The sequence below is a fragment of the Suncus etruscus genome, chromosome 17, assembly GCF_024139225.1.
Source record: "Suncus etruscus isolate mSunEtr1 chromosome 17, mSunEtr1.pri.cur, whole genome shotgun sequence".
In the NCBI taxonomy this organism is placed as follows: Eukaryota; Metazoa; Chordata; class Mammalia; order Eulipotyphla; family Soricidae; genus Suncus; species Suncus etruscus.
The window spans coordinates 40,834,182-40,859,874 of NC_064864.1; the positions used below are offsets into that span (position 1 = coordinate 40,834,182).

At 48.7% G+C, this 25,693-nt stretch overlaps 1 protein-coding gene across 1 annotated transcript in view; it reads right to left on the reverse strand.

Annotated features, from left to right (window-relative positions):
• Positions 1 to 25,693, reverse strand: part of SLIT1 (slit guidance ligand 1) — a 157,904-nt gene that overhangs the window by 21,934 nt on the left and 110,277 nt on the right. The window contains exons 12-25 of the mRNA XM_049764381.1: positions 24,172 to 24,243; positions 23,493 to 23,636; positions 18,805 to 18,968; positions 18,213 to 18,236; positions 17,974 to 18,118; positions 16,922 to 16,996; positions 16,658 to 16,801; positions 14,809 to 14,952; positions 14,452 to 14,618; positions 12,308 to 12,440; positions 11,174 to 11,242; positions 8,992 to 9,063; positions 6,895 to 6,966; positions 6,152 to 6,223 (exon numbers count right to left, since the gene is read on the reverse strand). Of these exons, the coding sequence (XP_049620338.1) occupies positions 6,152 to 6,223; positions 6,895 to 6,966; positions 8,992 to 9,063; positions 11,174 to 11,242; positions 12,308 to 12,440; positions 14,452 to 14,618; positions 14,809 to 14,952; positions 16,658 to 16,801; positions 16,922 to 16,996; positions 17,974 to 18,118; positions 18,213 to 18,236; positions 18,805 to 18,968; positions 23,493 to 23,636; positions 24,172 to 24,243 (1,497 nt within the window). The remainder of the gene's footprint in view (positions 1 to 6,151; positions 6,224 to 6,894; positions 6,967 to 8,991; positions 9,064 to 11,173; positions 11,243 to 12,307; positions 12,441 to 14,451; positions 14,619 to 14,808; positions 14,953 to 16,657; positions 16,802 to 16,921; positions 16,997 to 17,973; positions 18,119 to 18,212; positions 18,237 to 18,804; positions 18,969 to 23,492; positions 23,637 to 24,171; positions 24,244 to 25,693) is intronic.

The window sequence follows — 25,693 nt, forward strand, 5'->3', positions numbered from 1 at the left end:
GCTCCTGCTTTCCACCCTGAAATAGGACCAAAATAGCTTATAGCCTTAGTTGACAACTCTAATGGTTTATTTTAATATATATATTATATATATAAAAGTTTTGTTTAAGTCAGAGAGATGGAATCTGAGGCCTTTGTGAGTCTAGAGGCTCTTGATAGACCTCAGAGCTTTGCAATGCCTGCGTACCCTCTCCTGCCCACACCAATGACAGCAAAGCGTCACCTCGAGATGAAGTAGCTCTGATTTTCACAAGAACAAAAAAATAAGCCGAGCCATCACATATAGCCTAATGCTGTTCAAAAGTGTAGGCTGCGACTTGCCAGCACACGCTTTTGCTTCCTTTAGAGGAATGGGCCGCATCCATAATCGGCCATTCAAGCCTTCAATTTTACAAAGGCCTGACTTTCAGGAAGTTCAAGCAGTTTGAGCATCTTCCTGACTAAAAATGACCACAGCCTCAGACGGCTGTGAAAAGTCACAGGTCCAGCTGAGCCACAGTGTGGACAAAGACCTAGCCATTTGTCAATCTAAAATGGCTGTTCCTACCCCAGTGAAAGTCCAAACATCTTCATGCTGTTGCTCTTTCTCTAAATCAGAGATGGGTGAAATAGTCACTATCCCATCTGCTCTTAGCAAGGTTTTGTTAGGCTGCTGTTTATGTAACTGGCACCAAAATGCCTCTTGTGGTGTTCCACAGAGGTACAAATGTCCAGGCTATTTATAGGACAATTTCGAACCCTCTTCACCTGAACTTCACCTCTTCTGACCGACCCAGCCCAGGTAATGTCGTTGCACATATTCCATTCTACCTTCACCCCACTGAAATTTACAGAAAGCAAGAGCCATAAACTCCCACATAAAACGCCAGCTGTCGGACAACATCATAAATGTTTGCTGAACTAATACCTTGACTCATAGCATGGGCAATGCACAAGCCTCAGAATGAAAGTAAAGGCATTCAAAATGAAAAGAATTATCTGTCATCCCAAAGACACAACAATGTAATCCACATATATCCTCTCAGTTCTCAGATCCATATAGGTATATTATTGAATTCAGAATTGAATTTGTGCTCCCATCAAATGATAAACCATGCTGTCAAAATTATAATTTACTACTCTAAGTGCCCCAGTGCTGGTTGGAGGTCTCCAGGGCTATACCTGGCTACATTCAAGAGGACTTGTGTTGCCAGGGAAGAAACCAGGGTTGAGAACATGCCTTGTAAGCATCCTAATCTCTGTGCTATCTCTCCAGTCCCTTGCACCTAATTTGTGGCAGTTCAGAAATTCAACTTTCTAATGTGCAGTGAATGTGAAACAACAAAGTGTCACAGCAGGGCCCGGAGAGATAGCACAGTGGTGTTTGCCTTGCAAGCAGCCGATCCAGGACCAAAGGTGGTTGGTTCGAATCCCGGTGTCCCATATGGTCCCCTGTGCCTGCCAGGAGCTATTTCTGAGCAAACAGCCAGGAGTAACCCCTGAGCACTGCCGGGTGTGACCCAAAAACCAAAAAAAAAAAAAAAAAAAGTGTCACAGCAATGAAAGTACCACTGGGACACCTTGCCACAGGATCTGGCACATAAGGCATTTATTTAATGGGTAGGTAGATGGATGAGTGGACAGACAAATGGACCAAGCTGAATTAATCACAAAGTAAACCTAAAAATCAACAGCAAGCAGAGATAGGCTCAGGGCACTGCTCTAAAAAGGTAGATTATTCATAATCGCTCTGATCCATAAGGACATTAGAAATGACCAAAAGCAAAGATGGGTCTAAAGAAGAGGAGAGGACTAAGATTCCACTGCAAGCTGGTGGCAGATAAAGTAATCATAAGCACTCTCCAAACTCCTAGTCTGAGTAAAAAAAAAATGTAAATATGATGGATCTCTTCCACCTTATCCTCATCCCACTTACAACCCCTCAACTATGCAATGAAGAGGCAGGGTCAGGCCAGAGTCCCATTAAGAACAGTAGACACTGTGGAAGCCAGAAGAACTAAAGGCAACCCTTAATTTTTAAAAAATATTTATTTTATTTTATTTTATTTTTTGTTTTTGAGTCACACCCAGAAGTGCTCAGGGATTACTCCTGGCTCTATGCTTACTCCTGGCAGGCTCGGGGGACCATATGGGATGTCGGGATTAGAACCAGTCCTTCTGTATGCAAGGCAAACACCCTACCTCCATGCTATTTCTCTGGCCCCAATCCCTAATTTTTTAGGGAGGATGGGGTACATCCTTGCCATTAGATTGGCCCTGAGTACATGCATAGAATGCACACCATCCTCTCTCCACCCCTTAATGCCTTGTAAGTGCCCAAGAAATCCTTCTACCCTTCTACCTGGCCCTGTACTTCCCAGAAGAGGGCAAGCTTTGTTCATACGTGCAGTTCTGGTGTGCCGTGAGTAGAAACAGATCCATTCCTAGGTTACTGTCTCACCAAGGGAAGCCCTGTGAGCAGAGGCAGTACTCAATCACCAGGCTGCTTTCCAACAAAGGATTCTTTCAAAAACGAGAGTTTTCAGAGAAAGAAGTCTTAGGTGTGGGGGCAGACACATGTGCCCAATGACACCCACACTCAGGTCTACAATTCTTGCTCCACTGAATGTTGCTTAATGGTTTGTTTCTTACAAACTGGGTCTGGCTTTGATAAATTTTGAAAGAATAGGTAACCATGGCTCAATTTTTCATTTTTTACTGCTCTGATGTTTCATTTGTAGACAAACACGTTTGCCTACTTCCTGTGTGAAACATAGTATTTAGATTTTAGTAACAAAGGAGCTCAGAATGTTCTTGGGTCTTGTTCAGTTTGCGGAAAGAGGCAAAGGAGCCAAGCGCATGTTCAAAACCCAAGAACAGAGATGGCAGGGAAAGGTGGACTTTATGTTTGAAAGAGCCTTGTTGGGCAAGGTGGGAGCTTAAGTGGGGAGGAAGCAGAGGGGGTTACAAAAAAAGACTGGGACTGCTCAGAGAATAGCAACTGAGACCACACACATTCCTGGGGAGAAGCTTTCAAACAGGGGCTCTAGAAATTCTACCATCCACAGAACGTAAGCCCACAATCCAAATGACCAAACACATTGAGAAGTGAGCCCAGGACTGATGCAGCACCAAATATACCTGGCCTTATTAATTTATATTTGGGGTGTATGTGTCACACTCAGTAGTGCTCAGGAGATAGTTCCAGTTCTGGGCACAGAAGCCACTTGTGATGATGTTCTGAGAACCATGTGGTGCCGAAAGTCAAACCCAGAGCTCTAAAAAGCAGACACCAGTCTATTGAGCTTTCTCATAACACCTTTGACCAGCACCATCTATTCCAACTGGTGCCACCTTGCTGCTTCATCCCACCCCTGCAGCCTCCAAACACCACCACCAGCCTTCTGGGGTCTCCTGTAATTTCACTCTTCACATCCTTTCCATCTATGAATTACCCTCATTCAGGCGCAAAGACCTTCACACGAATCATCACTTTAGATTCATAACTTCTCCTGACTCCACCTGCCCCTCAGCCAACCAGCACATTAGTTTGCACAGCAGCCCTGGACATGGCTCACTCCCCAACACATGCCCTGTGTATGATGCCCCTTTCCTGTTCTGCCTTCCATAGGCTCCTACTCTTCAGCAGATGTCTGAGGGAATGGCACCTCCTCCAGGAAGCTCTTCAAACTTAGTCACTCTGGCTATAGTCATTCAGTGCCCTTTGTAATCTTCCTGGTGGTCACAAAGGACAAAGAAGCTGTTAGCAAATTCCTCAGTTTTTGTTTCAGTGTGCTTACTCAGGATATATTTATTGAAGCAATCGAGAATAAACAAAGACCTTTGGAATCAGACACACCTAAGTTCAAACCCTGTCTTGCTCACTTCCTAGGCTAATGAACTAGGGAAGTGGCTTCAATTTTCAGACCTGGGGCTGTGAAGGGAAAAAAGGCACCTGCCACCTTCACAGAACCCTTCCCACTCCTACACCTGCAGCCGCAGTGCACGGATCCACCCCTGCACTCCTTTTCCCAGAGTCCAGAGCTGCCCTGTGGCTCAGTGCATCTCTGACAAACTCATGGAGCTGGAGTGCAGAACAAAACCCCCTGGAGTCCAAGTGACAGTACAGTAGGCAAGGTGCTTGCCTTGCATACATGACTGGCTGATGCAGTTTGATCTCTTTACCCATATGGTCCCCTAAGTCCTGCCAGGAGTGATCCCTAAGTGCAGAGTCAGGAATAAGCCCTGACTAACCACCACCAGGTGTGGCCCCAAAACCAAACAAACAAAACAATCTCAAAACAAAACAGAAAAGCCCCCTTATTCAGCCATACAGTTAACGAAACACTAAAGCAGACCTTCAATGAGTGGCACCTATTGGTACTTTTTTCCCAAGTTTGTGAAGGTCAGATGCAAACAATATTTTAACATGTTCTCGGAGCAGCAGAGGACTAAATGCTCTGATCTCTAATGAATGAACTCAGTGGAAAAGCTAGAGACCCCCAAACCCTCTGGTCTAGGTGTTCTGGACATATGGAGCAGAGACCAGGTGGACCTCAGGCTCCCACTGTAGTTATGGGCTATGGCCGAAACCTGGGCTTGCTCCACACTGAACTTCTCAGCTTATCCCAACTGAGAAGCAGAATGGCTCTGCCACAGACTTCTGCTTCTTAACATTGCATTTTATTTTTCTGATAAAAATATGCAGCAGGGCTGGAGAGATAGTCCAGAGGTTAATGGACATGCCTTCATTCCAGAGACCCCCACCCCCAGTTTGGTCCCTGAGACCACAAAGTCCTTCGAGCACCACCAGGTGCAGTCCTAGAGGTCTGGAAGAGCAAAGGATGAGCCTAGATCTAGGTCTGAGCAGTACCACATCCTAGGGTCCTTGCATTGCACAATATGCCAGGTTGGCCAGGAATCACCCAGAGTGATTCCTGAATCCTCTGAGAATTGCTTGGGAGCCCCTATAAACATTTCATAAAATGTGTCCCTGTCACTTTTGAGCATTATTGAGAGACATCAATTTCATTTACAATGTGGTGCAGCCATCACCACTACCCAATACCAAAACTCTCAACACCCCTATAGAAACTGTACCATTAAACTCTCCTGGGGCCAAATAGTATACTTGGCTCACATGAGGCCAATCCACGTTCAATCCCCAGCAGCCCATATGCTATTCAAGCTTGCAAGGAGTGATCCCTGAGAACAAAGCCAGGAGTAAGCCCTAAGCACTACTGAATATGGGCCAATCCCAACCACCCCCCCCCAAGCAATAAAACTTCCCCATCTCCCAAAATGATCATTTTATTTTCTGCAACTCTGAGGTGACTCTGGTCTCTGATATCTTTTCATGTCTGGGTTATTTCACTCAGCATTTTTAATAAGGTATCTCCATATTCCAGAACATAATGGAACTTCATACCTTTTAAAAGACTGAAAAAATATCTATTATATACAGAGAGCATATTCTGTTTATCCACTGTTCAGTCAATGAACACTTGCACATTCCAACTTTCTGGTTTAGTTGTTTGCTTTTGTGGCCACACATGACAGTGCTTAGAGATTACTCCCTCCTGTGTGCTCAGGAACCATTCTTTGTAGAACTCAAAGGACCATATGTGGTACTGGGTTCAAAACTGGATTGATCACATGCAAAGCAAGCAACTTAGCTCCTGAATTAGCTCTTCAGCCTTGGGCATTTTTGCTTTTGGGCTGCTGTATGAATAATGCTGCTATGAATAGGAGTATTGGCTCCCAATAAGGGACTCTTAGGAGATCTCCTCACACCTTCTGGGACATTTTCTGTGTGGGGAACAGGAATAGCAGCAGGCAGGGCAGGAGGATGGTGTTGCAGAGCAGGTGGATGGTGGATGGTATTAGGATTGGGGGACTCCATGATCTGAGACAGGAGAAAGTGTTAGTAGCAGCAAATGGTGGATACCAAGAGCAAACTTGTAAAGAGTATTTTTACACCTCACTGCAGTGACAGGTGGGATGCTAAAATGTGAGGGTCTGAAATGCAGTGTTTGAAGTTCATAGATTTAAGTAACTTCAGGATAAAGGCAAAATATTCTGGGGCTCTTGGGCCAAGTCAATATTTTTCCTTGAATCCAAGTTCTGTTTAGTTTGTCCAAAGAGGTCCTGAAAGATTGCCTGAGTTTACTTACAGGTGAGACAGGGAGGTCACATCTGCGAAGATGCCCTCTTGGAGGGTAGAGATGTCATTGCCATGCAGGGACCTGGGAGAGAGAAGTGGTTTTGGTGCCACATCCAGGGACACTCAGAGTCAGAGGTTAGAGACAGAGGTTTCAGCCCTGCTGGGAGCAGCCACTATCTGTCCATCTCTGCTCTCAGAGATGAGAGCAACATGCATACAGGCTAGGGAGAGGGAACCCCGAAAAATCGTACTCAATTCTTACAGAGAATTTTAATGTTTTCTTTTCTAAATAACTCAAATCCAGGAACTGTTTATGGGACAAAAAGGGTAGAACAGGCCTATATCCTTCCACTCTTGACCCTGGAGTCTGAGGGGCAGGAAGGTAATCCAAAGCCAGAGCATGGAGATGAGGGAGGTCAGACTGTTCAGGCAAGTCTGAGGGAAAATGGACCTTCCAGCTGGCAAAACAGACTCTGCTCACATAATAGCCCTGCAGTGGGAACTCTTCATAAAGCTTTACAGATTTCCTGCAAGCAACACTGTCCCGGGAACCTAAGCCTCCCTTGCAAAAGAGGGGCTACAACCATACCCCCTAACACATACACACAAATATAGCTTGGAGACAATTGCCCCCATTTCTCAGAGTTTCCAGTTTATTCCCAGTGGGTGCCCCAAATTTAGACTCTTCACCCCTTCCTCTAGTGGGAGACACTAAACTCTGAGTTCCTGCAGGAGAGGAGAGGGAGCACTTACAGCAGGCGCAGAGAGCGCAGCCCCTGGAAGGCCAGAGCAGGGATGCACTGGAGAGCATTGTAGCTGAGGATCCTGTAGAAGGGAAGAAAGAGGGGCAGGGAGGAGGGAGGAGGGAAAGGGAAACAGGGGGAGCGTGTGTGTTACAGTCCAGTCAGGACTCAGGAGGTTTGGGACAGTTTTGCTTTTAGTCCTCTGGGTGACTGAGCATGGGCTGGAACTCTGGCTAAGGAACCTGTGAGATCCTGAGCAGTTTCCTCAACTATAGCCTGCGAACAAATTGACACCCCTTGAAAGGGTTCTCCACCAATGTCCCTTGACACAGTGAGTGGCCCCCAGCAAGCCCCCAAGCAGAGACTTTTTAAATTTGTTGTTGTTGCTATTAGGGGGACACAGTCAGTGATGCTCAGGATTTAATTCCATGCTCTGTACTAAGGGATCACTCCTAATGGTACTCGGGGGACCATATGCAGTGCTGTGGATCGAACCTGGGTCAGCCACAAGCAGGGCAAGTGCCTTAACCCTGGTACTATGTATCTCGCCCTTAAAAGACTTGATTAAATCAGTCAGCTGATTTCATGACTCAATCTCTAGAGTCCTTAGGTTAAGCCAGTCTTCCCAATGCTTCCAAATCAATGACTTCTATAGGAGCAGATCAACTACCAGGAAAACAGTATTTGTAATAACCCCGAGGGAACATGCCCCTAATGCCCACCAATCAGACAGCTCATTTCTCCACCCCACAGAACTGCAAGTGCTCACAGATATGGATGAATCAGAGAAACTGTGTGGCTGAAAAAAGCCAAAGGAAAACCAGGCTGTGCTGAATGAGTTCATGTGTGTAAAACTCTAGCAAACACAAACCCATTATAGAACCTGACTTGGTGGGTACCCAGGGCAGAGAAGGGTCAAGTGTTTGGACATTACCAAGGGACACAAGGCAACTTTAGGGCTCATGGAAGTGGTCATTCCTTTGATGGTGGGATGGCTTCAAGGGTCTGAACCTATATCATAAGGTACCACACTGAACTCCAAGTTTGTGCAGTAGGATGTTCATTGATTGGGCCTTCCTGAAGTCATCATCAAATACTGGCAGGAGAAAGAAAACATTTCTGCCTTCCATTCCTGGGCTTCCGGGATCTCAGAACTGTGGACAGTTCCCTGCAGGGTATGTCCTTTACACTGGGGATGCCTGTCATTCCCCACCCCTCATCTGGCTCTGAGAACTGGGACTTTCAGGTGCTTCCGGGCCCCCTAAAGAGAACCCTGGATGACCGAGCACTACTGCCCTGGACTACTAGACCAGGGCTTCTTCAGCTTTTCCTACTCGCCATTCCCTTTTGCCTGAGAAACGCAGTGAGTGAGTGCTGCCAGAAATCTCGCGATTCACAGTGGTGTGGTTGGTTCCTAATTAATTTTTGGTCCTTTTACTTCAGAAATTGCCAGATCTTTCACAAGCCCCTTCAGTTATGTTGGGGCTGGTGAGGTGACTCAGCAGTACAGCTTCTGCCTTACAGGTGTGAGCCTGTGTTCTAGCTCCAGCACCAGGAAAATGAAAGACATGAAAAGAGCACAGAGCAATTTCATGAAAGTTAGACTCAGGAGAAGAGGAATACAAACCGGGAGGGACTAGAGGGACTGAGGGGTTTGTACATGTCAGCTGAATTGTTGGTTCAACTCAACCTTTCTATCTGATGCACTTTTTTTTTTTTTTTTTGGTTTTTGGGCCACACCCGTTTGACGCTCAGGGGTTACTCCTGGCTATGAGCTCAGAAATCGCCCCTGGCTTGGGGAGACCATATGTGACGCCGGGGGATCGAACCGCGGTCCGTCCTACGCTAGCGCTTGTAAGGCAGACACCTTACCTCTAGCGCCACCTTCCTGGCCCCTGATGCACTTTTTAATACAGACACTGTTTCATATATAAAGAATGTTTTTACACCATCTTCAGTCTAGCAGTACCTGCCAGGTGAAGGAGTCTCTGCCATCTGAGTGCCCGGACACAGGAAAGTCTTGGAATTCACAGCCTGTACCCAAACCACATCTGCTCTGCCTACCCTTGTGCCCACCCTTGCCCACCCCTGCCCGGCCTTCACTTACAGGGTGGTGAGCTGACTCATGTTGGTAAAGGAGGAGTTGCTCAAGGAACTAATCTTGTTGTTGCTCAGGTCCCTGGAAAAGACAAAGAGGTTCCCCTGGGAAGAAAGCATCTCCCTCTTTGCTCTACCAAGGCTACCCCAGTTTGCCCATGGGGCCTCATGTGTCCTTTCCTGCCCTCTGCATGTAAATGCTCCCATCAGGAGAATCAACAGCTCTCTACATGCCAGGAGGAGAAGGGTTGTTATCTGCTTTCTTGCTGTTTACATAGGCTGCTTCATGGGCCCCTCCATGTCCTCTGGAAGAGTAACCCCATGACAAATGCAGCACAGCATGACTCAGCTACAGAGCTGGCAGGGGCAGAGCTGACTTGACCCCAGAGGGCAGTAATACTCCCTATCCAAATCTTTGAAAACCCTCTTTGCAGACTGTCTAACTCCCCCCTCTCCTTGACCCTCTACCTTTATTCCCCTCCTTGTGACACCTCCTTGATCCAACCCATCCCTTCCACCTGGACCTCACCAAAGTACTGTCTTGAACCCCCTCCCTTCAGCCTTCCAGAGGATCCCTGTCTAGTGCTGGTGGCCCCCTCAGGGGCCAACGTCACTCAGAAATACCCTCTGGATACCCGCTGTTCTGCAGACGCTCACGCTAGACCCCCATCTCATACTTTCTCTCCCCCCTGCATGGAGCTACACGCAAACATCCACTTTAGCTGCACCTCTGATCTTCTGTCACACCTGTCCCTGCTCCACAGCTTCTGTCACCAGCTCTCTCCTACCCTTGCCTCACTGCCTGCCGACCCACCTTTCCCAGCAGACACCCAGTGACACAAACCTGATAGGATCCTACCTTGCCCCAAAATGGCCCTGACCTATATTTCCATGTTGGAACCCTTGTCCTTCCTGCCACTTCGTGTGCTTCCATTTCTCTATCTGCACCCCAAGACAGTGGTATCTGATTGGCATCCCTGGAGCAAGCCCACTGGAGGGCCTCCACATCTGGCCTATGGGCCTCTTGGCTCAGAAAATGTGTGTTAATGAAACCACAGGCCTGCCTTCATTTCCTCTGAGGAGATATTTCTCTAGCTCAGTCACTCAAAGTTGCCCTTCGCTTTCAGGGTCACTGAAGTTCATAGCTGGGTTCAGTATATTTTTTGTCTCCCTGAGATGGGGGAGGTGGTGTTTCAGCTCCAAACAGGCTTCACCGTAAAATCCTGCTAACATCAGCATTGCCCACCCCCAAGTGGATCTGGGGGTAAGCAGTGATGAAGGAGGTTTTGGCACTCTGGCACCAGCCACCTAGTCACTCTCAATCTTCATCTGCTTGCCCCATCATTCAAATGCTCAAAACGTATTTGTGGGGTTGTCAGCAAAGACAGGTGAGCTGCAGTTGCAGAGCCCACAAGCCTATCCACACCCAGAGGCCAGTGCTTGAACAAATGTTCCACAGTATTACCTCCATATCACCAAACACCCAGCACATTTATATTTTTCAGCCACTATAGCAAGATTTTCTCAATAGAAAAGCAAGATGTTGATTCCTATGCTAATGAGTTTCTAATCTAACCCACTGCAAACAGCTCTAGATCATATGCCGTGCTTGAAACCATACTATTGATGGAATATTCTCTGGGCTATTATGGAAGGCATCAGGGTGGGGGAGAATCAATGAATGAGCAAATAAAGACCATTGAAGCAGGGTGTTAATTAGACTGTAAGGCTAAGTGGAACTGAATTGATTCTCAGACCTCCTTTGTGTAATTTCATGGAGTAGAAAGGGTCAAAGGTAGAGATAATAGAAAAGTCTTAGCTGTGATCCTACAGAGAAACTTGTTGACAGATGCATATTTTAACTGCCATGTTTCACATTTGAACACATACACACACACACACACACACACACACACACACACACACACACACACACACACACGCACACACGCACGAGAAGGATCCTAGAGTGGATTCAGAACAGTGCGATGTCCGGTGCGATGTGTCAGCACAACCGCTAGATGGCAAAACAGCTCTATGCACTGCCATTCCCAGAGAAAAGGGCTTCAGTGAATGCACAGATCCCCCAAGAAGAAGGGGTGGTGGGCACTCCACTCAGAAAAGCTGAAGCCTGAGGGGCAGGTCGCCAGGCTCATCCTGTCCTCTGAGATCCTCAAGGGCTGGATACTTACACGAGCTGTAGGTACTTGAAGGTGGACAGTTGTCCTGGAACCAGCGTGAACTGGTTCCCGTCCAGGTAACTGTGGGGAGAGCAGGACAGTTAGTGGGCTCCCTCCCTCTCGGCTCCCTCTCTGCAGAGCCCCAGGCAGGCTCTCTCTGCAACTTCAGTGCCCTTCCTCCAACCCAATTGCCCAACAAGTCCAGGATCTCTAGGGAGAGAGATTATGGGAATGTTTTAGGTCATTTGGGCAGGTGTCATCCAGATGGTAAAATCAACTACGATGTGGAGTCAGCCCTTGCCTGGACTGCACAGCATTCTCCCTGTCAGGGCTCAGTCCCTCCTGGACTGTGGGGTCTGCACTGCGGCTCATCGTTCACACCCATTTCCGGGCCCCTCGCTTCTTGCTGGCAGGTGCATGAGATCAGCCCATTAAGCTGAGGGTCTCACACCCCTCCAGCTTCCCCTGACTCCATCAGCAGCACCTGTCTTCCTCATGGTCCAGGCCCAGGCCCATACACTGCAGAGACCTAGGGTGAGCTTCATACCCACCCTAGGACCTGGTCCCAATCTCATCTCTTCACCTAGGCCTCCCTTCTAGCCCCCATTTCTGCCCTGCACCTAGTGGCTTTTCTTGAGGCCATGCCTACCAGATGTTCCCCAACTGTAGCTTCCCACAGTTTTGAAGAAATAAAGATTTTATGATTCCAGGGACTGCAATCTATACTCCCACACACAAATACCCAATGCTCCCTGCTGTACTCCACCATGAGAGATGGATCCTGAGCCCCCCAGCCAGGACCCCATCCACTGCTTCCCAAGAATGGATCTCCCCCAAAGCAGTTAATCACAGTTAATTTACTTGCTGCCCACACTGTAGTGTGTCCTACTCCGTGCACCAAAAAGCCCCATCTTTCTGGGTTTGGATTTGGTACCATACCTGAGCATACAGTGCTCAGAGAACCATGTGGTATAGGATCCAATTCAGGCCTCCCACACCTGCAGCATGCACTTTCTCTTGGCCCTAGACAAAATTCAAAGCCTTCTGGAACCAGCGTCCCTTGCAAGCCCTAACCCCAAGCTCTCAGTTAGCTCAGCCTGCATTTGTTGTCTCCTCTTGACTCCAGGGCTCACTCGGGGTACTCACAGTTCTGTGACGTTCTTGGGGATGCCCTTAGGCAGGGCCTGGAGGTGCTTGTTGCTGCATCGGACCACAGTGTCCAGGCAGGCGCATTCCTGGGGGCACTGTGGCCGTGGCAGGCAGCCTACCTCCTCCTGGCCTGGAGAAAAAGGCATGAAGGCTGATCAGTGAGGGCAATGAAGCTTTAGGTCTCTGCACCTCATGCACAGATACCCTCCCTGACACAACCCTACCCCTGGCAGTCTCTGCTCTGTGTCCCTTTTGAATTAAAACATCTTGGTGATCTCTTTCACTTCAGACCTCAGATTATTATTAAACATAACTACTATTAAACATATTATTAAACATAACTTCTTTCCCATTCAGTGAGGGTGTCCCTATGGTCTCCAGTAACTCAACACCCTGATTTCCCTCCTTATTCATTCAGAGCAGTGCTTTGAGCCAGCTTAAAGAATAAGTGAAGTGCATTCTTCTGCATCTGGAGGGGTTCAGCCACTCACCCCAGCTAAAAAGCTGATGGAGAACAGGTAGGCCCATGTAAATTAAAAATCCATGAGTTGTCACACAACGTGTTTCTAACCCCTTAGGCAGATAGGTCTGAAGAAGCAGGATAATGGGGAAGAAATAATAAGCCAAGCCAGTCAGGATAGAGCCATGAAGCCAGTCTGCTTTTCTCTCCATGTCTCTCTGCCTCTAAAAGCCAGAACAAAATCCACCAGGGCGGGGCAGGGCAGAGTGATCCAGGGGGGCTTTTATACCTCAAAGGAAAGATATATGGGACATAGGAAGATGGGGAACACCTTTGTTTTGAGTTAATAGTTGGATGTCATCTTACCAGTTCACCCTTTGTGTTTAAAACAAAACCGAGAGAGACAGGCAGACAGACAGACAGACAGACAGACAGACAGAAGTTACAAAAGTTTGTTCTACTTTTCTCTGCCAGAACTGAGAATCCCAGATGAGAACTTATAAAAGTGGCTGTTATTTTGCATAGGCACAGTAAAAGTTATCTATTATAGCATCAAATTTTAAATTGTATACATCATTCTCAAAACAATCAGCTTTTTCCATATCATTGTCTTATACATGCACAAAATTTTTTCATAGACTTCTCTGAACACAAACATTGGAACCTTTCTGCAGCTACACTTAATTTGAAATCTCTTAAACATTCTTACACTGAGCACTGCAACATAAGTCTACAACATCTGAGTTTTTTTTCCATAAGCTTATCTAAACAAAATCACAAGAACATTTCTGCAAATATATATACAGTTTGAAAATAAGTTTGCTAAACATTCTTATAATGAGCACTGTAATAAGAGTCTATGGTATCCAAGTTTCTTTTATTGTAAGATGGCATCCAGCTAATAACCCAAAACAAAGGCTTTCCCCATCTTCCTATCTCCCTTAAATCTCTCCTTTGATATGTAAAAGCCCTCTGGATCACTCTGCTCTGCTCTGCCCTGCAGGTTGATTTTGTTCTGGGATAATAAAAAAAAGTCAGTTCTGGCTTTTGGCAGAGGCAAGGAATCATGGAGGAGAAAAGCAGACTGGCTCGTGGCTCTTTCCTGACTGGTTTGGCTTATTATTTCTTTGCTGCTACCTGTCTCCTTAAGGGGTTAGAAACACAGTGTGTGGGACCTGAGAGATAACACAGCGGTAGGGCGTTTGCCTTGCAAGCAGCCTACTCAGGACTGACCGAGGTTCGAATCCCGGTATCCCAATATGGTCCTTCCATGGGCGATTTCTGAGCTCAGAGCCAGGAGTAACCCCTGAGTATCACCAGGTGTGACCCAAACCCCCCACACACACACAAACAAAAAACAAAAACAAAAACAAAACACAGTGTGTGGGGTGATCTCACAACTTGTGGATTTTTATTTTACAACTGGTCCCTACCAGGGACCCAGAACCCAGAGACCTGAGAAGACCCAATGATGGTAAATTATTTGACCCTCTGTTGGATAATCACCGTCACAGCATCCTTGAACTGGACTGTGTGTGCAGAGCCCTTCACCAGAATATTAGTGCATATGCCCCTGTTCTGAAAGTGGCAGAGGGCCCAACCCTCAGGGAAGCCTCCCACTCCCCATCTTCCTGTCTGTCCGCTCGCCCTCTCCGCTGCTTTCTGGGGGCCATAAGTTTACCTTCCTCACACTTGAAGTCAGGGAAGGCCACGTCCTGGAGGGGTATCTGCCGCAGGAAATCGGGGTTCTGGCAGCGTGGGTTCCCCGTCACAATCTTCCTCTTTCGCAGCCAGTCGCCCAGCCAGGCCAGCTGGCAGTTGCAGTTGAAAGGGTTGGCCAGGAGGTTTCTGGAAGAGGTGGGGGGTGGTCACGCTGGTGGCAGCAGTCAAGCCTTCTCGGCCCAAGAATCGAGAGGCAACAGTCCATCTCCAGGGACCCTGGTTTCAACCACCCACAGCCCCAAACATCCCGGGTGAGCCTATTAGAGTGGCCACACCCTGGGGGTCCCCATCTCCTGTCCCTCAGGGAAGCACTCACAGCGTAGAGAGGGCCTGGAGGGTGTCGAAGGCGCCTGGGGCAATGGTGGCGATCTGATTGTCATAGAGCGAGAGAAGCCGGACATTGCGAAGGCCCGTGAAGCTGTCATTGTGGATGCAGCTGATGCGGTTGCTCCGCAGCATCCTGGGCAGGGGAGAGGACGCTGTGTCCTAGGACCTCTTCCCAAGCTTTGAGGCTTTAGCCATTGTTGTCCATCCACAAATCCCTCTCTGGGGCCCCTGAACCATCCCAAGGGGTCCCACAGCATCTGAATTCTAGCCAAGAGCCCAGCACTGAGCATTTGGATCCTACAAAACATCACAACTTTTTGGTCTCATTGTTTTTGCAGGATCTGCTTCTACAACTGTTTTTGCTGGGTTTTGTTTGTCTTCATCTTAGGGTCATACCCAGTGATCCCCAGGGACAATGACTTCTGGCTCAGTGCTCAGAAGTCATTTCCAGCAGTGATCAGGAGATACATGGTCTAGGGATCAAACTCTTGTTTGCAAGCCATTTGCTCATTGAGCCATCTTTCTGACCCCCTATAACTAGCTTTGAAGGAAGGTACAAAAAAACAGAAATTCACTCCCAAAAAAATCAGCCATTTGCTTCTGCTCCCTTTTACCTACAAATCAGACCAAACTATCTAAGCATTATTAAGAGTTACAGTTTATGGGGCTAGGGAGACAGCATGGAGGCATTTGCCTTTCATGCAGGATGGTTGGAATCCCGGCATCCCATATGGTCCCCTGTGCCTGCCAGGGGCAATTTCTGAGCATAGAGCCAGGAGTAACCCCTGAGCGCTGCCGGGTGTGACCCAAAAACCAAAAAAAAAAAAAAAAAAAAGAGTTACAGTTTATGAGAAAACACATAGAAAACCCGTCATCAAATTGTGGGTCCTGAGCCCCACCCCCCAGTCCTGTGTCCTGAGTCCTACCCCAAACATCCCAAAACCCCATACTATTTGTCCTAAAATCCCCAATCCTTTGTGTCTGAAGGCCCCATGTACCCAGAAACCTCCAATCTTGTATATCCTGAATCTCCCAATCCCATGTGTCCTGAAGCCCACCTCCTGCCTCTCAAGATGACAGAAGTTCTAAGTCCCTCCTGCCATTGTATCAAGGCTCCTTGAAACAAGGGGAGGAGGTGAAGCTAAGCACAGTTCTTGCCCCCTCTGTACTCTGGCTGCAATAAAGCTTTTTCTTTCCTGAAAAAGCCAGTGAGCATGGTTGGCTTTCTAATTAGCAGGGGAGTGGACACCTCCTTGCCTGCACCCTCTACACTCCCCCTGTCCGAGACGCCTATTCTCCATTTCCTTCCTTCGTCCAGAGACACTTAGGACCTGCCCTAACTAATTCCATGCTACATGACATGTCCATGCCCAGGAGACCTTGCTAAAACCAAACCCTGCCTGTGCCTAGCTCTTAGGGCTCCATCCCAAAGTGAATGTCCACAGAACCACGTTTCACCTCTTGACTGTGACCTGCAGGAGCCGATTCAATCCAGACCATCTTCTCAGCCTAGCTTGGCCCCCATCTCTAAGAGTGACACCTGCCCTGTTCCCGACTCAGCACCAACCCGGTGAGCGGTAGCACCATCTATTGAACTGAGCCCACAAAGCAGGACTCCAGCTGATTTGACCATGAGGTCATATGGGGGGGCCCTGAAAGTTCCACCCCCTTCCTGCCAGCAAGCATGGGACATTCCCAATTCAGGGAACACAGAGGAACAGGGAACTGCACCAGCCCTCACCCCACATCTCTCAGGTACCCACACTCTGGGGCTGAGGGTGGTGCCATCTTTCATGCACACAGCCACGCTCAGCTGGCTCCCCCACACCCCTACTCACAGGGTCCTCAAACCATCAAGGCCCCGGAACATGCCGCTCCGGATGGACTCCAGCTGGTTGGCGGTCAGGTGCAACTCACTCACAGATGCTGCCCCCTCGAAGGCACCGTCCTCGATCTCCGACACCTTGTTGTTGCTTAGGTTGCTGCATAGGAGGATGCTGGTGTTTAGGAACCCTTCTGAGGCACTGAATTCTCTTCCCCGCATAGGAGCCCTCCTTGCCCCTGCAGCCTTTATCCCACCCTCTGGCCAGTGAGTGACTCACATTTTCTTTAGATGTGTGAGTTTCTTAAACATCCCAGTGGCCTCCAGGATGGAGATCTCATTGTTGTTGAGTCGTCTGTGAAGCAATGAGGAGAAAGTCGACACTCGAGAAGGGCAGGATGAAAGTATCTTCTAAGAATAATCGGGGCATATTCTGGACTCCAGAAAGAATGCATTGGTCCTACTGCACGAAACAGTGGGCCCAGCACTGGGCTGGAGAGTGGGCATATTTTTCACATGAAAGACACTATGAACTTTCAGCTGCATAAATAACAGCTGTGTGGTCTCATGGCCATGAGTTCCACGTTTGCAGGTCAGTTCTCTTGGAAGAGATGAACTGGGGGTCAGGGGCACACACTTTGCATGTCCAGACCTGTCTCATTCCATTGCCAGCTCACAGCCCAGTGCACTGTCAAGGTAACTCAGGTGCTCCCCGCCATGACATGGCCCGAGAAGCACCATCTCTTTGGGTCTTACTGATTCACTGGCCCAGCAAGAGTGATCCAGTATCCCTGAGCACTGCTTGGGAAATCCTCCCTTACAAAAATGAATGTTTTAGTTAATTTAAAAAATTAATTTAAAAATGATGGGGGGTGGTGGGCCCAGAGTAATAGCATAGCTATAGGTAGGACATTTGTCTTGCACACAGACTATCCCGAATGAATCCGGGTTTGATTCCCGGCATCCCAGATGGTACCCCCACCTAAACCCCCGAGCTTGCTAGGAGCGATTTCTAAGTGCAGAGTCAGGAGTAACCCCTGAGTGCCACTGGGTGTGGCCCCCAAACCAAACCCCCACAAAAAATGATAGGGTGGCTGAGCCTATCAGCCACAACTCAGGCTAGTGGTATCTGTCCTTGCAGACAGAGTGAAGGCGTGAAGGGTAACAGTGAGAAACAGAGGTGACAGGACCGGTCACTGCTCTGCCCCCTCTGAAGCCAGAGAGGTGTGAGCAGTAGCCCCACATAGCGCTGACCCAGCAGAGCCCAGAGAGGCCTGGCTAGAGAAGGAGGTGCAGGGGCAGGGGAGGAGCATGGAGGGGTTGGGGACTTACAGCTCGGCTGTGGCCTGGGGGACACGCTCCGGGATCTTGGCGAGCTTTAGGCTGGAGCACTCAGCCACACTGTTCTCACAGCGGCACTTGTGTGGACAGACCACGTCGCTGCTGCACTCGCTGTTGAGCTGGTAATCCTCTGTGCCTGGGGGAAGAGGGTGCTAAGTCCCAGCCAGGACCCCCACCTTGCCGTGCCCACCAAAGGGAATGCCAGTGGCTTCCTGACCAGCCAGTCCTACCTGGAATGAAGTACTGCTCTTTGGCTGGGGAGAAAAGCAGAAATAACATGATGGGCCTGTGGACCACCCAAGAAGGGCCCCATGCAAAGAGCAACTGCATGTACCCCACTGAAGGCACTCAGGGTTGAGGGGGTCCTAAGTGTGGACCCCAGACCCATGTGCACACCCCCTTGCGGGGTACAGTCTGTCTTGGTGTCAGGAAAGCCCCACTTCACACTTCTCTCAAGGAGCCCCAAGCCACAGGAATGCTCCCTGCAAGGACACAGGCAGGGCCCAGGGCTCAGAAGTTACCCCATTACTCATCTCTTCCCTGCAATTTGGCAAGCAAGGCTCCTGGTCTTCCCACTACTCCATGAGAACCATGGAGGATGGGCTGGTTTGGAAGCAGACATGTGCACCTCAGTCCCTATAGGAGCTTCTCAGGGACTCGCTGCCATCAGAGTGGAACTGAAAACCAATCAGGCCCAGGCCTAGAACTGGGCTGTGATTCTACAGTGGGAAACAGGATGGCCAGGGGCACCATAGGGAAGGCAGGCAGGAAGCATCACAGGACCTCAGCTGGTGGAGGCCGAGGGCCGGCGGGTGGTACTACCTGAGCAGCGGAACTTCTTGCTCTTGATCTGCCCGATGCGCTTGTTGGCCAGGCGCCGGGGACTAGTGCAGCGTGCGCCGCTTGTCTCAATAGGGTTAGTGCGCAGGAAGTCGGCCAGCCACTTGAGGTTGCAGTCACAGATGAAGGGATTCTGGGCCAGGTGCCTGTCCCGAGGCAGAGGTGAGATCAGGGGCCGGGGGGTGACACATCTGCGCTGCTCCCACCTAGGTTGCCTCCCTGCTGCCTCCCTCTGCCCTAGAACATGTCACAAACAGGAGTAGAGGTGGAGCAACCTGAAGACAGGCCAGCACTGGACCTTGCACAGAGTTGGAGACATGACAGGAAGAAAACTAGGAATCCTCATGCCAAGCATGCTTGGAGGGTTGGGAGGAGGTGTGGGGGCCACAGTCATGCCCAGAGAGCTAAAACTAATTCTGGCTGGCTCTGGGTGGGAGACACTGGGAAAGGGCAATTATTACGGGAAACCACCTACACTCTCCCTCATGACTTCTTGCCTGAGTGGCAGAGTGGAGGAGCAGAGAACACCCACAGAGAGAACCCACCCTGTGGCTGGGTTTCCTGTCTTCAGCCTTGACCACTCTGGAGGGCTCAGAGCAACTAGACCTGAGTCACACAGCTGACCACTCACCCACCAGAGTCTAGGGCCTAGACTTTAGTCAAACCCTGCCTGCACCCCACACCTGGCCCACCTGCTCTGTGCCCGAGAGCCTGAACTTCCAGCATGGAGGATTAGCGTGGTCCATTTTCTCCTCGGAACAGGGCATCATGTCAGGCCCCAGAAACTGGCTCAGCCCAGTCCCTCACATGGGCAGGGCAGAGTCTGCCCATAGGCGACCAGGGCACTGTCTGGTCGGCTGCAGACTGACCTTCTCAGCTCTGCCTTTGGGCCTTACATCATGTGGTAGGCACCCCACGTTCCCACCAAGTCCTCAGTTCCCCTTCCCTCCGCCTCTTCTGCATCCAGCTGGTCTTCATTTCCTAGTTTAACTGCCCATTTACACAGAGAAGTTGTGTTTGCCCATTCCCCAAGGCAGAACTAGGAACTCTGAAAACATCAGATTCAGGGACAGCCGCCCGGTCACAGCTGTCTGTGCCTGGGAAACCGGCATCTGGCGGAACGAATTGCCTCTCTTTATTACAATCTTGGTAGAAAGTTGTTTAAAATCAATTCAATTATGCGGCTTAGGCAACATATTAAAATGCTCAAGGGCAGTAGGATAGAAAGCATCTTTTGCTAAGAACAGGCTATTTGTGTAGGACCAACCAATAAACTTGAACCACCCACAGAGGCAAGTGGTTTCTGTATGAATTTAAGTGTTTGACGCAGCTTGGAATTTTTTAACAGTTGCAAAGGAAAGGTCAGGGAATTGGGGAGGGTAGTTGTTCAGGAAAAAGGAAAAAAATTGTCCGGCAAGAGCAATTGAGGTTAAGGCATCCTGAGAACCAAGTGGCCCTGCTGTTTGTCCTCGGACATTTCTCGTAAGGAAAGGGTGTGGAGGAAAGTGGTCCCCAACCTCTTTCTATGACATGAATTAGAAGTTACAATGAAGAATGGGAGAGGCAGATAATCAACACTCACAGTTGGCCAACAGGGAAGGAATCTGCAGCCAGGAAGATGTAGCTAAAGGATATGTTTAATAAAGCTACTATGGAAAACAGTGCCAGTTTCTTTTTTCTTTGTTTTGTATTTTGTTTTGCTTTGGGGCCACACCCACCTGTGCTCAGGGGTTACTCATGGCTCTGCACTCAGAAATCACTCCTGGTAGGCTTGGGAGACCATATGGAATGCTGGGGATCAAACCCTGGTCAGCTGCATGCAAGACAAACGCCCTACCTACCCACTGTGCTATCGCTCCAGTCCAGTGACAATTTCTTAAAAAAGTGAATTATAAATTTCTGTGGGACCCAGAAATTCCAAGAAACACGAAGACATTTGTCTCCAGAAATTTGTATCCACAGCAGTATTGTTCACAAAGTGGGCAGGGTCCGAAGGTTCAATCACCCAGATGGCAGAATAGAATGTGGACCTCTGGCAATAAAAGAGAATGGGACTGATACTCATGCCAGTGAGAATGGTCACAAAAAAGGACCTATCACAAAGTCCCATTTTTGTTTTTGTTTTTGTTTTTCGTGCCACACGCATTTAATGCTCAGGGGTTACTCCTGGCTAAGCGCTCAGAAATTGCCCCTGGCTTGGGGGGATCAAATGGGACTCTGGGGGATCGAACCGAGGTCCTTCCTTGGCTAGCGCTTGCAAGGCAGACACCTTACCTCTAGCGCCACCTCGCGGGCCCCACAAAGTCCCATTTTTATATCTAGAGAAGGAAACTCTGTAGAGACAGAAAGTAAATTGGTGGTTTTCCTATGGATGAGTAAGAAATGGTATTGATGGGCATAAAGGATTTGGGGGTGTGTGTGAAAATGTCCTAAAATTGTATTATGGGGATACCCAAGCAACTGTAAATTTACTGAAAATCATTGAATTACATGTTTCAAACAAGTGGACTTTATGTGATACAAGTTATACCTCTTGTATAAACTGTTAAAACTACTTTTTTCCTGGAACTGGGGAGGTAGTACAGGGGTTAAGACATTTGCCTTAAATTTGGGGGTATCCAGGTTCAATCCATGCATGGTCCCCTGAACACAGGAGTAGGTATGTCTCCCCAACAAGAAGAACTATTTTTCCTTTTTTTTTTTTTTTTTTTTTGGTTTTTGGGTCACACTCAGCAGTGCTCAGGGGTTACTCTTACTCCTGGCTCCACGCTCAGAAATCGCCCCTAGCAGGCACGGGGGACCATATGGGATGCTGAAATTCAAACCACCTTCTGCATGCAAGGCAAATGCTCTACCTCCATGCTATCTCTCCAGCTCCTTTTCCTTATTTTTTGGGTTGATAAAAACTGTAGAAGGTCAGAGAGATAATACAGGGATTAATGTGCTTGTTTTGCATTCTGCTGACCCTGGTTTGAATCCCAGGCACCACATATGGTTCTCAATTCATCTCTCAATAGCTGGCCTGGCAAAGCATGGAACACATGAGTACAGTACAGGAATAACTCCTGAGACCATCCAATGTGCCCCATCTTTCCACCTCATCACACACACACACAACAAAAGGAAAAATTTTAAAACTACAGCAAAAAACCAATACTACAACACAAGGCACTCAGCCACAAGTCTTGAAGCTACGGAATATCAAGCAAGATTTGGTCAATTTATTCTGCTCTGGTCTAAAACAGGAATCACTCAAATGTCTAAAAAAGAATTTCTCTAAGATAATCTGATTGTACTTTGGATTTTCATTCCTCTTATTCTCGATCCAAATAGTGATCCAGGTATTATAGAACAGTTTCTGTAAGTTCAGTTCTGCTTTATGAGGATGGGAAAGGCACAATGGAAGAGGAAGTTAATTTCTTAGTGATTGTGAGGAGATTTACCAATTCCCATCTCTTTGCCTCTTCTTTATAAATTATTATTTATTTAGCTGTTATGGACAAAACATTTTTTTCCTTTATAATTTTGGGCCATTCCTACTGGTGTTCAGGGCTTAGTCCTGGTTCTGCTTTCCTGGAAGTACTTGGGGGACCATATGGGATGCCGAGGATCGAACCTCCAGGTCAGAAGAGTGTTCCCCACTGTGCTATTTCCAGTTCCCATTTATCCCTGGACTAAGAAACTTTTCTGCCCAGCTCTGCACCACTCTACTGTGATGGATCCTGTGCAGGATCCAGGGCTTCTTTGACACCCAATCAGGTGAACAAATGCTGGAGTTCTTCCGGAGCATATGCCTCTCACTTCCTGCACTCTACTTCTACCCAGGCAGCAAGACCCTCAGTCCCTGCCACCCACCTCCAAGATCTTCCAGAGTGTGTGGGATTGGGCCTCAAAATATTCCTGGGGTGCTTCTCTGTTGGTCCCCCTATTTCACAGACTTGGCAAGACTTGCCGATAGGACTTCAACCTTACCTCCCTGGCTCAAAGAGGACAATTGAGCAAGCAGGAGCTAGGCATGGGCCTGTGTGGGCTTAAATGAGTTTGTCTTCTTGGCTGACATCCCTGCTGAGGGAATGGCTCCAGGACCTGCTCCCAACTGGGCACTCGTGTGGACCCAGGACACCTCTACGGCACGCTCAGTGGCAGGAATGTCCATGACCCTTGCAGCCAGGAGAATCTTAATAAATCCCCACCAGGCACACACCAAGGAACCAGAGAGTGCACCTAGAGGCCAACCACTGGCTCAGACAGAAAGATGTGGAGCATGGGGCTGGAGTGATAGTGCAGCAGTAGGGCACATGGCACATGGCCTTGCACATGGCTGACCCAGGATGGACCTCAGTTTGATCTCAGGCATCCTATATGGCCTTCCAGGCCAGGAACAATTTCTGAGCGCATAGCCAGGAGTAACCCCTGAGCGTCACCGGGTGTGGTCCAACACCCCCCCCCAATAAGAAAGAAAGATGTGGAGCGTAGGAGTCATGTAGGTGCCTCCATTTAGGCAGCACAGATAAAGAGAGGCCACACACCTGGCCAGCTATGGACATGGACTCTGAAAACATGACCACAGCAGCATGAAGGAGGAAAGTGAGAGTTCAGTCATTACCATCTTGGGATCTCTGGCAAAAAAGCCTGGAAGAAAGGAGATGTGGGGGGAAAGGGGCACTCACAGGGTCTGAATGGCCCTCAGGGAGGTAAAGGTGCCCTTGGCCAGACTCTGGATCTTGTTGTCATACAGTGAGAGCAAAGAGAGGTTCTGCAGATCCTGGAAGGCGTCAGGCCGGATACAGTTGATCTTGTTGGCATTTAAGAGCCTGTGAGCAAAGTCAACGAAGTGGTTAGGAGAGGGGAAATACAGAATTAGACTCCTCAGGACCCCTGACACCTCCATGGCATGACAGAGGCTAAAGGAGCAGGTCCTGGGATTCTGGAACAGTAAAAAGTAGAAAGTAGAGCAGAGGGCATTTTCCAGGCACCGCTGCCTTCCCAGAATTCTGCTGGGCTCACTGAACAGAGCTTTTAGGTTCTACAACTTGTGGGGCCTGGGAGGCTAATCCAGGCCTGGATGTCCCACTTCAGGAGATGATGTTGTCCCTAAACACTCAGAGCTCCACAGGGCACAGGCAACACACACATCTCAGGAGTCTCTAGGCTCTGGCTTCCAGCTTGCCCAGGCCTGGTCACTCTGGCCTATTCACAGCCCACTCACAGCTCGCCTAATCCACTGTCCTGCCAGCCACCTGCCTCAAATGAGCCCCACATCCTAAGGACATCCACAGGGCTGGTCTGAGAGACTGAAGGATACCTCCCCTTCCTGAACCCCGTCCCAATGCCCCACTGGGCACTTACAGGAGCTGTAAGGTGTAAAGGCCTCCAAACACACCCCGGGGGAGGTCTGTGATCTTGTTTCCATAGAGAACCCTGGAGAGAAGACACCAGAAAGGAAGAGTGAGTGAGCAGACAGAAGTTTGTAGGAAGCACCAACACCCCTGGCCTTCCACTCCCCCAAGGGGCTGTTATTGTACTGACTGCCAGCAGGTGGCAGTAAAGTACATTAAGGAAAGGTAAGAAAAGGGACCTTAGCCGCTGACACTGCTGGTACATGGGCCGAGGAGGTGTGATCAATTCCCTACACACACACACACACACACACACACACTTCACAGGTCCCACAAGGTCTTGCAAAGGAACACACACACACACACACACACACACTTCACAGGTCCCACAAGGTCTTGCAAAGGAACACACACACACACACACACACACACTTCACAGGTCCCACAAGGTCTTACAAAGGAACACACACACACACACACACACACACACACACACACACACACCTGTTCACAGATCCCACAAGGTCTTGCAAAGGATCCCTTTCAGGGAAATTAATTTAGGGTAGGATCAGCAAGAGACTGTTCAGAGGTAAAACCCCACAGATAGAGAAAATGAAGATATTTTCAGAGAATTATGAGGGGAAATCTTGGATGTCAGAGGCTCATGCATTAGAAGCCCTGGCTCACTGTGCCTGTCTTTCCTGTGATATGACACAGGAGAGCAGCAGACCAGAGTGTCCACCATGCCTCAATTGTTTATATCTTTATACTTGTGTAATTTGTGTAACAAAAATGTTGCTTTCAATGTATAATACAAGAGTATGCTACACATTAAAAACACATGGAGGTAAGGCATTTGCTTTGCATGCAGAAGGACGGTGGTTCGAATCCCGACATCCTATCTAGTCCCCCGAACCTGCCAGGAGCGATTTCTGAGTGTAGAGCCAGGAGTAACCCCTGAGCAATGCCAGGTGTGACAAAAACATAACGCCACAAGTAGTCAGAAAGCAGGGAGAAAGCCAAGACTCAGAAAGACATGCAGATAGGAAGGGGTGCATGGGAGAAGGTGAGGCAGGCAAGAAGTTTGGGGAGGGAGTATATTCTGTCCCCAAGATAACCAGCAGCCCCCACTAGCCACACTAGCAAACAATCAGTCTGAGTAAGAATAGTGTGTGCCGCCTTCTCAAACAGGCTTCCAGATTATTCTGGAGGAGGGCAAGTGGGAGCAAAGAGCCAGCAGCGGGATGGGGCTGGCTGGTGGAGTGCTGAGAAGGTGTGAGTGTGAATAGGGCCAATTGAGCATGAGGAAGTCCCCGAAACTCTGTTTGCACTTTGAAAGATCCTCCCACCTGCAGGAGAGAGAGCGGAGTAGAGGGGCAGCAGATGAAGCAGGCAAGGTCAGCGTGGGGACTGTCAGTGAGACCTACTTTGTTCATCATCTGTGCAACAGTTCCCAAATGTGAGGCTTTTGGGGAGGGGTGGTGGCTATGCCCAGGAACCCACTTGGGTCAGTTCTTGTTGAATGTTTAGTG